Source organism: Folsomia candida, unplaced genomic scaffold (assembly GCF_002217175.1).
Source record: "Folsomia candida strain VU population unplaced genomic scaffold, ASM221717v1 Fcan01_Sc002, whole genome shotgun sequence".
NCBI classification, from domain to species: domain Eukaryota; kingdom Metazoa; phylum Arthropoda; class Collembola; order Entomobryomorpha; family Isotomidae; genus Folsomia; species Folsomia candida.
In genome coordinates this window covers 18,072,646-18,084,602 of record NW_019091194.1, presented here as the reverse complement: position 1 = coordinate 18,084,602, position 11,957 = coordinate 18,072,646, and the positions used below count along the sequence as shown (strand labels likewise).

Below are 11,957 nucleotides of genomic sequence, written 5' to 3'. Positions count from 1 at the left end.
CACTGAAACTATTTGGATCATTCATACGGAGGAAAAAAATGAGAGGGGAATGAATTTCAAACGCTTCTCAACATTCTCTGCTCCCCCAAAGCCCAAAGTTGTACAACAATGAATTTTTTGGGGTGACAGGTGAAAGCTCAAGTCTACACGAAACACCACTCTCAACCTGTTCTCACGCTTCCCATTGTCAATTTGACTCTTATTGCGTCATGAACTACTTTATAGAAGGATCCTCATAAGAGCGGCCGCGGATCATCAACAGAAGCACAAGATCATGTTGAGTGGTGGTGTAACACAATCGAAGAAAAAAGTTGTTGAGAAATCCAGAAATTTTGACAATAACCAAACACTCAGAGTGGTGGACATAACATGACAAAAACCAACTCACCCCAATAAGCTCTGCAAGTCACATCTAAGGGAAATAAATATTTCGACAATTCATACATCTGTTTATGACTCAGGACTCGTGGAGTAAATGAATTTGTTGGCACTCACACAAAGCGATACACGTAGCGTTTGCCCGCAGTTTTGTGGATAATGTTCTTGTCGTAGTAGTAGCGCAGGCCACGACTCAGCTTCTCGTAATTCATCTTGGGCTTGTTCTTGCGAATTCCCCACCTCCTGGCAACCTCATCTGGGTCCGTGAGCTTGAATTCCCATCCATCCCCCGTCCATGAAATAAAGCTCTGGCAGGTTTTGTCTGTCAAGAGCTCCAGGAGAAATTGCCACAATTGAATTGGTCCAGAGCCAGTGAAACATGGTCCACTGCCAGGGCCTGCACACACATCAACAACAATTAACGTCAGTCTGCACATGATTTTTTCATCTCATCTTTGAAAAGACCTCTACAAAAGCATTTCACAACGTTAGCTTACCTGAGTAGCCACCCAGCATGGCTGGAGGAATGACTGGTTTGATATCACCGTTGGAGACATGGGTGTGATGGTGGGTGGGGTACTGTTCTCGATGGTGTGAGAGGTAAGATGGGTGAGGAAGGTGGTGGGAATTCAGCTGGATGTCGACAGGTGTGTTGGCCCCACTTCCGGAAGCAGTGGTGGATGTGACCCCATTGACCCCATTTGGCGACCAGTGTTCCGGCGTCTGAACTCCCGACCCAGGTACGGTTTGGAACGGTGGGGAGGAGTCGTAGTGGCCGTGATGGCTGTGAGGACTGTTCCCATAAGCGTCACTGTACCCATCCCCGTAACGATCTGTGAACACGTTTACATTGTACATCATGATCTATTTTTCTGCTTATGCAACATTTTCAATTGTACGCATGTATGTGTATAATGGCTAAAAATGTCTGCTATTATGTCATAATATGTGCATGCATACAACGTAATGTGCTGTCATTCTCTGCAAGATCGTTGTGCCATGCAACAATAGTGCAAAATATTACATGATATGAAATTAAATAATGCGTATTCGAAATTTACAACCCTAAACGCCAATAGTCATGCCCCACCCAAGAGTCAACCCAGTTCTCTAGTGCCGCTACTGTTATACATTACAAATCTCGAATCTCGACAAAAAATATTCAAGATAAAAAGAGGTTGGATTTTGAAAACAATTACCACCAAGGTATCGACGACGACGACGGCGGCGGCGGCGGTGGTGTGGGCATAGCCATGTGTCAAGTACAGATATCATCATGTTGCTTATACGTAGGTATGGATTATTAAGTTACATCAGCATTATTCGATTCAGCAGGGTGCATTAATGCAGTTCCGCACTTTAATTCTGCTTTTGCCCAAAACTTTCCAATGTGTTATTTGCCAACGGAATAATAGAACTGCGAACAGAATCTGTTATCACAACGCCACCAATTTTCCACTCCCGTTCACATCTCTTGAGCCAAATTAGTTAGATAATAGTCTCTCTAAAGTGCATAAATACTTGGAATAAAATCCCCAATTTACTAAATGCTGTACACGCATTATGCTTCACACTCGGCAAGTTTTCATCATGCTTCGCAGCTCAGACGAAATCGAAATCTCAAAGGTGAACCTAAATTAACCAAATGCATACAGGTTTACATGTCGTAAAAAACAATACTTTAACTGCTACCGATCTTTCTTGATGAATTCGTCAGCACCAACAGCAGCAGAAAATAATGCTAATTAACTTGACAATGGTGTCCAAGAGTGCTAATTATTTCCTGGTAATTCAACGGCTACATATTTATCTCTTAAAGCTCTAAAGACTCGAGCAGAGCCAGGACCTCCCGTGTATGCATATGCACAACATGTAGTCAAATCTTGAAAGAAAACTAAATTTCGCTTTGGAAATATTATGGACTTACTTCTTGAGAAACTCTTGTTGATGAAGGTGGTCTGTGGCTGGAAGGCCTTGTCGAGGAGCGAGGGGGAGTAAAACTCTGGAGAATTTTCGACATATCCAGGATGGGTGTTGTTGTCTGAAATGGAGTGGTAGTCCTGGTCGGCGTCGTACCCTTGGGGAACATACCCGTTCTCGTCCCCACTCCCCGCACCGGAACCACTCGGTGGGCCTGACGCTGTTCCGTTGGAGCTCGAGCCCCCGTTGGTCAGCTCACTCAGTTGTTGCACCCCATCCCCGAGATGGTGACTGTAACCTGAGGACACAAAATTGCACATTTGTATTTATTATTTATAATTACAGAGATGAAAAAAAGAGAATTAAATATCCGAGCATTTGAGAATGGGCAGATTTCACAAGTTAAATTGTACTGCTTTCTCCAGAAAAACTCTTGAGAATCAATGCAATAACGAAAACTTAGAGCCTCAAATCCCATCATATTTTCCACTTACAGTAATGTTAGGAATGATAATGATGATTTATTATATAAGTCATCAAATGTCGACAACGCCCAGCCAAATAATAAATATCACCAAAATGCTCATCTCATATTAAACCATTCTCACTTGTGAATCTCTTGAGAATGACAATTACAGAGGACGACCTCATCTCAAGCCAGCGTGTCGCAACATAATGACGAGAAAGACGATGAAGACGCGAGGTCTCCCATAATGCGTCGTACGTGTCATTATGTCATCTCCAATTGTAATGAAATAATCATTTTTCTCTCAAATCACAATAAGTCACGGCTGCCACACAGGCTAAAAGTGATTTAAATGAGAGATCATCACCGGAATATGCAGAGGTTTGACTACTGACTATTCGACTCATTTGAGACGTGTGAGTGGATGGCAGGAGCACGAATGAGACGCGATGAACCACCTACAGCACTGCACCTACGACTACAAACGCAATAAAATCTGTTATTCACCTCTCGCCATCCATTACCTCATGCATCTCATTTAGCCCACGAGTCGAAAACGCCTATTTCGGAAAACTTCGTCGTGAGCCTTCTCCGTAACCCACTGCAGATTCGTTTGTACTGACTTTTATTTAGTCAAATTTTAGCTATTTGCATTGGTTCCCTGCTCATTTTATGTGCACACTATTTTCTAGTGCTAAAATGGACGAGAGCATTGTTATTGCTACTGCCAAAATTTGAATGCATGCAAATTGGGGAATAAATAAAAATGAAACGCGGACTGTTGATTATGAGTGGAGGAGGAGGAGGAGGAGCTGATGGTGAATGAAATGTGGAATCAGAGTTCAAAAGTAGAACGCCATGAAAGTCCCGTAATGTGCTTATCATGCATATAATTAGATTACATTTATTTTTATAGCGTGCAACGCAACACTTTAAACACGTACGCAATGCAATAACATAATGCATTGTATCAAAATCTGAACTTATTTAAATGACGACTCCTCGATTAACATGGTCATTACTGTTTTCCTGTTATTTTTCGTAAAGAAGTGCTACATATCGGAGAGGACCTGGTTGCACAGAAAATCGCATGTATGCTAGATAGTCGTCTCCCCACGATGCAGTCTCATTTCTGAATTGATGGATACGTAACACGGAGAAGAATGTGAACGTTTTCAACCTTCCCCTTGCCATTGGACTTTGTGAGTGCTTGGAATGTTCCTCTCTCCTCAGACTGTGAGAACTTAACTGTTTTCGAGTATAGATTGGAGATAGAGCATATTAATTTTATAATTATGAGAAACGCAGGTCATTCCCTTTGTGTGTATTACTGTGCGAATTGATGTAAATACGGAATTTCTTATTTACTGGTGCAGCTTAATAAGAACGGAAGTGGCGTCGACGTCGTCAGTGATTTGAGCCATTGTTCGAATGGTAATATACACACAATAATAATAATAATGATGAATATAAACTAACTGGAATTTTCTCATCAACTCTGCTCTCCCTTAACTCACATGCTTTAAAACGAGTACATCATACATATGTAGACCTCCTCAGCGACCCATCACCTCACCATCATCACATGCATGCATATTGTTCTAGGTTGACTGATGAACTTTCCAGATTTGATGAATATTACTGCTACCACCAACTTTCTGTACTTATCGTCAAATCAGCGGAAGACAGCGTTTTCGAATTTCTCAGGGTTCACTTCTACATGCTACTCCTCAAAGTTGTTCAATTAGCGTGTGATGATTCGACTAATCAAAAAGTTTTAGCAAATGAACTACATTTCGCATTTACGTAGGAGCAGCATTTGGAGGTGGCTTCCTCTTCCTGTGTCATCCACCTTTCTCTCGGGTGGTGACGTGACCTTTGCAGCAATTTCTGCCTGATTTGAAACCCAACTCTGCCTGCACAACGGTAATTAGCAACCCTTTCAAGGCTGTAGGACGAGACCACCTCGTACGACCAACAAGAACAAGATTTTGTTTTCATTAAGATATGCTTAAATGTGTACGTGCGTACGTATGAGAATGGTCGACGAAGAAAAGAAGCGTTGGTTTGGTGTTAGATTAACAAATTAGTGTTATCTTTTGGAGAGGCGTCAATGCGAGGTGATTCGTGTAAGGTTAAGCGAGCGGATGTGTACCTCTTCTTTAATGTCCACTTAATGATATTCCAATAGTTCATTGGATTGGTATTACAAATTTAAACCCCATTTCAATGTTTAACCATTTGCGGAAGTAAACATCCGGCTAGCTTCACGCCCGAAAGCTAAACTGAGGCATTAATAACCACCCCACAGGCCTGGCAAGGTATGCTGTTTCAAAAATGAACACAGATTTACTATCATATTTAGCTCGTCAAATGTGACAGGTGAGTTTGCATGGCAGGCATATTTCATACAACGATGTTGATTCAGAATTGGAAGAACCTCCACACGCAAAAAGAGCGAATGTTGATACTTTAAATAGCTGCTTACATATTTCAACAGTGAAGGAATGCAAATTTTCTCATCTTGACTTAAAACTAATTACTTTTTGGAATTTATCTGTAATCTCGTCTAACCACACATACATTTGTGCAAAGCAAAATACACGATAAGCAAATAGCACAGTTATTGTTTCCTTTACAAACTGTCTGTACTGCACACGAAATGAGCCCAAATGAATGCGTAAAAATCTTATGTGCATTAGCCATACAAATGCTACGCGTTTAAGGATCCGGTGAAAGGGGCAGATAGTAAAAAAAGTATCCACTGCTTCCTTATCCAAAATGAAGAAACTCGTGTTTCCTTTAGGAAAAGGGTGCCTTTTAATGGATCGAACGACATTATCCAAGAATTTTCTTCTACTCGAGGGACAGTGATCTTGTAGAATTCTGAAATTTAGCCGTGGTTCCAGTTGGATACAAAGAACTTCCGCTGGTTTCCAACTCCCTTCACCACAGCATCCCTACCACCAAAGTCTCACAAGGACACAATCCAATGATGCTCCAGTTTTATGTTGCATGCTAGTGTGCTAATTTGCTACTGAATATGTATATGCATCTCAAGAAATTATCCCGCTTTTAAAGCATATGTTTCCAGGAAAGTAGGATCTCTATCGTAAAAACCATAGGCGGGAGCGACTAGCATGGAAATCGATTAAAATTGGAGTAAATCCAAAGCCATTAGAAGGAGGGGCCTGGTGCTTCCTCCCTTCAACCTGATTCAACCTGAGTGAAATCATTTCCGAAATCCAGCAGCTTCTGAACTTGAATCAAAAACGGATATCCGGCGACAAATGTAACCATCATCCCCCATCATCCACGCAGACCCACGCATTAAGGGACACCTTGCTCAACATTCGTGCCTTCAAGTGATTTTTTTTACCGTAAATAGTTCCTTCCTTTTTAACCATTCCCAACTTGTCAGTGTGGCCATGCAGGCCCTTAAGTACCCACAAGCACGACACTCTACTACCGACACAGAAAAAGCCAGCTACCGTCTGCAACCGTCTGTCACTGTAAATTTTGGTGGGATATGTGAGTGATTTGAGAGAGACAATAAGTCTCCCACAGTTTTACAACTAAAAACACAATCAGGCATGACAGGCTACAACGTAATGGATGAGTTAGAGCAGGGCTTTTCCAATATGAAGAGAAAGCCCAATTATGTCCACCAGCCAACCAACTCACCAACGGTCACAATAAAACCCTGATTTTATCGCTCATTCAATTTAAAATTGAATTATCTCAAGTATGCAGAGAGCGATGGTGATAAGGAAGCACAAAAAACCGAGAAAATATTGATCTCATCATGCTCGTGGCTCGATTGTATCTCAATCATCATCGTGCCCGTCCACTTAGGACAGCAACAAATTACCACCGTTTAGTAAGGAATTGTGCGTCTCAGGTATGCAGACCAACCTTCCTCCCTTCGTATAAGACTACGTACGTTTTTTTATGCACTCAAAAGACAGAGTATGGATCCGAGAAGTGTATTTTTATTTCGAAAAGACATCATTAGTTCGAGCAACTAGAATCCACCATCAAAATACAATTATTTGCTTACATCACACATAAAGTGTGACTAAGAGAGTGAGGTAAATAAGTGAGTAATTTTCCGACAAAGGTATCTCGTCTGCGTCTACGACGTATAAGATTTGCACCTCACTATAATTAAGTCACACTTTAGATCTACCCCATACTTACACAAGTTACTTGGCGTGCTCGTGGCGAGTGAGGAAAACCCGAAAATTCAACACTTTCTTAGGAATTAATCTGCAATCGCTTACATTGTGAATGAATGGACCAAGAAATAAATGACTGCCAAAGTTAATAAAAAAAATACGAAAAAGATGAAACTGCGACAACGGAATATCCTACAATTAGCTTTCGTTCTCACCTGTCCAGACCATTCTGGGTGGAAGATCGTGCAGTTGCAGCATCTCGATCGTCTAATTGCACTTCCAAAGTTTAAACTTATAAAACTCCTTAATTCTATAGCACACAATCTTTTGAGCCTAAAATCATTCGAAGTTGAGCATTCCGTGAGTAGGATTCCTCTTAATAATTAGTTAATTAATTTGTCCACGGATTTTGTCACTTCCGGAAAAGTTTTCATAATACACAGATTCTCGGTACTAAGCGTCTTAAGGAGTTACACACACACTTGAGCAATGAATTTATCGCTCGGCGAAATGTCCAAGATTTATTTTCATGCAAAATCAAATTTTACCGAAAATGTGTTGAAAATATTTTATATTATTATTGGACTTGTTCAAGGACTTTTAAGAAACCAAACCACAAAACCCACATTCACAGAGAGACACACACACTTGAAGCTGACCAAAGTTTTATCGCAGTGAAACTAATTAGTCGTATGTAGAAATGTATGTCTTTTGTCGTTGTCTTTATGAATTTAAACTCGTCAAACCACAGAAAATATGCACACGAATTTATGAAAACAAGGAGGAATGAGATAGAAGACCATCAACGTTGCGGTCGGTCTGCTTCAGCTTCACTAACGAAATGAACAATACGCAACATTGCAGCAGCGTGCACCACTGCCACCAAAGCAACGACGGTACGTATGTCAGAGTCAACAATGGATCGCAAGCCAGCCACGATATGCTTGTGAGATAACTGCTAGTGGAAAATGGAACTACTAAATAATTATTAAGTAAAATCCACTTTGAGTCTCAATCTCTCTCATCCACGAGTATTTACTTATTATTGGTGGGGTATGGCAATAATGATAATAATGATACGCCAGTCGTCGTCGTCGTCGTATTCAGATTACACCACATCGTATGCACATTCAAACGCTTCCTTCCTACAATCTAAACCAACAAATGTATGTATGCATGCTAAGTACGGGAGAGATAAATTGCTGAGCACTCACACAGAGTTGCTCCAAAATTCACACCGTGTATGAGTATGTACGAGTTGTAGGTGGATGATGATGGATGGGATCAACCACTATACATGAATAATGGTGGACTCAATAATAAGAGTTCAACAATGTGGAGGGGTTGACCAAATAAAACTCTGAGTTTCAAACCAACTTCCGGCCCATGCATCCACCAACGCACCTGGTAATATAATGCCATCACATCCATCCATCCAGCCATCCAGGCTGTCATATCAGGTTCACTTTTATCCACCAAAGTCTCTCTCTCGCCTTTCTCTCAGGCGGCTATTATGTGAGGAAGCATTTTATTAGAAGATTTCTCTTCCCTATGATCTGCTGGATAAAAAATTGAGTGGGGCGCAGCAATAAATGCCTTATTAACCAACCATTTTTACATTGTTGGTATTTTTCAGAAATAGTTCTTACAGTTCTGAATACTTTGTGTAAGGAGACGCATGCACGTAAAAGCCTAATTTTCCACAGGCTTTCTTGACAGCAAGGAGTACTTGGTAAATGCAGGCAGAAAGTTTTTATCGTGCGAAGCAGTAATGAGGTGAAGTTCATACGCTGCCTGCCACAACTAGACTTTAAATTGATCTATTGCAATCAGTAAATTTCCCTGAGAGCGCGATGACCCTTTTGGTTTTAACCTTAATTGACTTCTTTATCCGAACAGAATCAGTTCCCACAGTCGATATTCGTGGTAATAACGCTGCAAAATGTAATTAAACTGCGCGTCTGCATGATTTACTGTTGAAATATACTTATCAATTTGCAGATGACACATTTTATCCTTTATGTATGATGTACATCGGGGTAGGAAAATGTGTCCGAGAAAGTTATAAAGTCAGGCTGAGGAGCAGGAGGCACAGCCACAGGTAGTTGTTCATGTTTAAATCCACTTCCGGTCCCAAGTCTTCCAAATTATGCATCACAATTACCCAACACCACACATATTCCAATGAGAAAAGTAATTCTATCTTGTCTTGGCTCCAGGAGAACAACATATGGCCCTTTAGCGATTCCCTCCAGATAAGATGGGAAGGGATAGCAACAGAAGTTTACTCCGTTTCGTGCTTAAATTAACAATTGTGTAATGAGATAAAACGGCCAACACAACGGGTCCTCTCATTCTCATGCACATCTGATACTCGCTTCAAGGCTGACTGATTGGTGCTTATCTAATGCAAAATGTAGGGGAGAAAACGTTATCTCGGAATATTTGTAACGGTCATTCCTCGACCTTTCAAATATGCTTCAAGAATTTATCGAAGTCAAGAAACTCGGACATGTGGCACTAAATAAACGTGCATTTCTATTATGTGAGCACGTTCCACGTATTCTCATATCTGCTGTTGATCTTTCTCCAGTTTCTGCCATTTCCTGTCAAATTTTACACAAAACCCCAAAATTTCGAAATCAAAATGGGTCGATGAAATAGTACTAAAGAGGCAGTTCACATTTCATCCATTGATTTAATCTCGCACCAGGGAATGGCACGAACCCAATTGGACAACAAATATGTTCATACACACAATCATCATCTTGCATCATAGGCGCAGCAGCGGTGAAAAGGCGTCGCACGTGCATTAAATGAAATTCAGCCTTTCATCTTCCCAATTGGTCTGTAACTATTCTTTCAGTGATGTCCATTATGTTCTCGTCGAGATGCGAGGCTGGTTTGAATACGCTGAATTGCATAAAATCCTGTGCCGTATACAAGCATGGTCTCTCTCTCCAGATTTCTAGAGATGCTGGTGTCTAGTCGATTGTTAGCCACATGCGCTGTGCAAGTAGTGGCATTCCCATTGTGTGCTTAAAGAAAGTCATGCTAGAACAATCGACAGCCTAGCGATAGTGAGGAGTCGATAGTTGTTCTGCTTCGTTGATAAAGTAAAGAAAAACAAAACGAAAACTAATTCGAGTCTGAAAACAATAAGAATTTGCACAGCAAACGAACAAGGATAAATGCAATTCCAAAAATCTTTTGAGCAGGTCTTTCTCTCAAATCCGTAGTGGTTTAATGTTTCAAATGCAATCCTGTTGCAATAGTAAAACCTTTTGAGCTTCCGTCCTCGCATGCCCTAAATCCTCGTCCTCACGTTGTACGTAAAAATACAACCAAACAAACGCAGGATACGCTACGATTTCATTCACAAACTGAGAAGAGCGGAAGTCGAGGTTTTGGTTACGCACTATCCTCTTCTCGTATTATCCAAAATGATGGAGACCCATGTGCACTCTTTTACCCAGCCAACAAAAGCAGGTCCAGTGTGTGAGAGTACTTGCAGGGAAGAAACCCACTTAAGGAAACACGAGACTTAAGGATCATCCCAAAGGAGCTTCCTCATTTTCTTGTTTTTAGAACAAGTTCAAATTTAAGTGAATTGGGAAACCTGCTCGAGGTCACGGTTGCAAATGCAGCATTTGGTCACCAGCCCTACATACTCATTTAGAGACCAATGCTATGTATTCCAAGTACATAAATCCTGATCAATTCTGGAAAGAAGAGTTCTAGCTCGAGCATCTTGTGAACCAACTATTTCCAGGGCTTTAGAATGACTTATTTTCATTTCTATGCACCTGCACTTGCATCAAATCTCTTTAATTTTATATGTAAAGTTATTCATCTCCAAAAAGAAATATGCATATTTAACTAAATAAATAACACAAGTAAACGTCAGATCAAAGCTCGTGAATGAATCGACGTGAGATTCGTCAATAGAAAGATGCATTTTATGACGTGTCTCATTTATTATGCGTGGAATCAAGTGCGGGGGAAGAGAGAGAGGACCCAGTGGCACAATTACTCGAGCCAAGTGCAGCGTTTCGAAGGCGTCCAACTCGGTAATGTTGGTTATCTGATGCCAAGAGTAATTTTGCTGCAGAGTCAGTGGTGCCAGAAGAGTTGGACAAAAAGCGTTTCATTCATAAACACGATTTCCGGTGACACTCCAAACTCGAAGCGTTCCAAGCAGGCGGGATCCACACACAGCTTCTCTCAGTCAGTTTTTTTAAGAAGGAGTCCAACCACAAGAGCAAAAAATGCCGTGGAGAGGGAACAAGCACAACGCTAATAAATGGCAAATGGTCCGTTGCAGAATATTATATTGATGCCAACAATCAAGGAGAAGGGTTGGATGAAATAATGCAGAACTTCAAGTACCCTCCTCCTCGGTGCAACAAACTGTTGCTGTATGCATGACCCACTCAATGCTGAAATGCGTGATCAAAAACAAGTTGTCTACATCACATCCCTTTCGAGCTCCATCAGCATAAATGTTAATTTCTTCACCATAATTTTTATGTTTTTTATTTAGAAAAGGTGTGACCATTTAAGAGTTGCGAGAGTGCCTTGAGTTATAAATGTATGAATGAATCACGTTCCACGACTAACTTCCTGTCATAACTTTTTTTTGAATTCATGGGAAATCCATGCTTGGTTTCATAAAATGCAAAATTCAGAAGCAAATGAAGCCGAAAGATAAAAATTGAGACGACTCTGTATGAATTGCAAATGTCATGGGGAGGAAGAAAAATGGGGGGCTTTTGGTTTTTTTGTGAAAAAATCAGGCAGGACTCACCATTAATGTAGGAGGAGGAAGAAGTGGAGTTTGAGGAGGAGGACGAAGGGGGGAGCACCACTCCCTCGCCAAGCATTGCGCTCATCTTCTGGTCCACGGCGTAGCCTTCCAAGAGGAAGTCGTTCAGGTCGGGCACGGCGCACACGGAGTCATACATGTCCGCTGAGGAGGACGAGGACAAGCCAGAGTTTCGGTTCAACTCGACTTC

At 41.1% G+C, this 11,957-nt stretch overlaps 1 protein-coding gene across 4 annotated transcripts in view; it reads right to left on the bottom strand.

The window, feature by feature from the left end:
- Nucleotides 1-11,957, bottom strand: part of LOC110845057 (protein C-ets-1) — a 61,534-nt gene that overhangs the window by 3,142 nt on the left and 46,435 nt on the right. For all 4 annotated transcript variants that reach the window (XM_022091414.2, XM_035848763.1, XM_035848764.1 and 1 more), the window contains 5 exons: nucleotides 11,750-11,956; nucleotides 2,306-2,596; nucleotides 876-1,211; nucleotides 496-775; nucleotides 389-412 (listed from right to left, as the gene is read on the bottom strand). In XM_022091414.2, coding sequence (XP_021947106.1) covers nucleotides 389-412; nucleotides 496-775; nucleotides 876-1,211; nucleotides 2,306-2,596; nucleotides 11,750-11,956 — 1,138 coding nt within the window. The remainder of the gene's footprint in view (nucleotides 1-388; nucleotides 413-495; nucleotides 776-875; nucleotides 1,212-2,305; nucleotides 2,597-11,749; nucleotide 11,957) is intronic.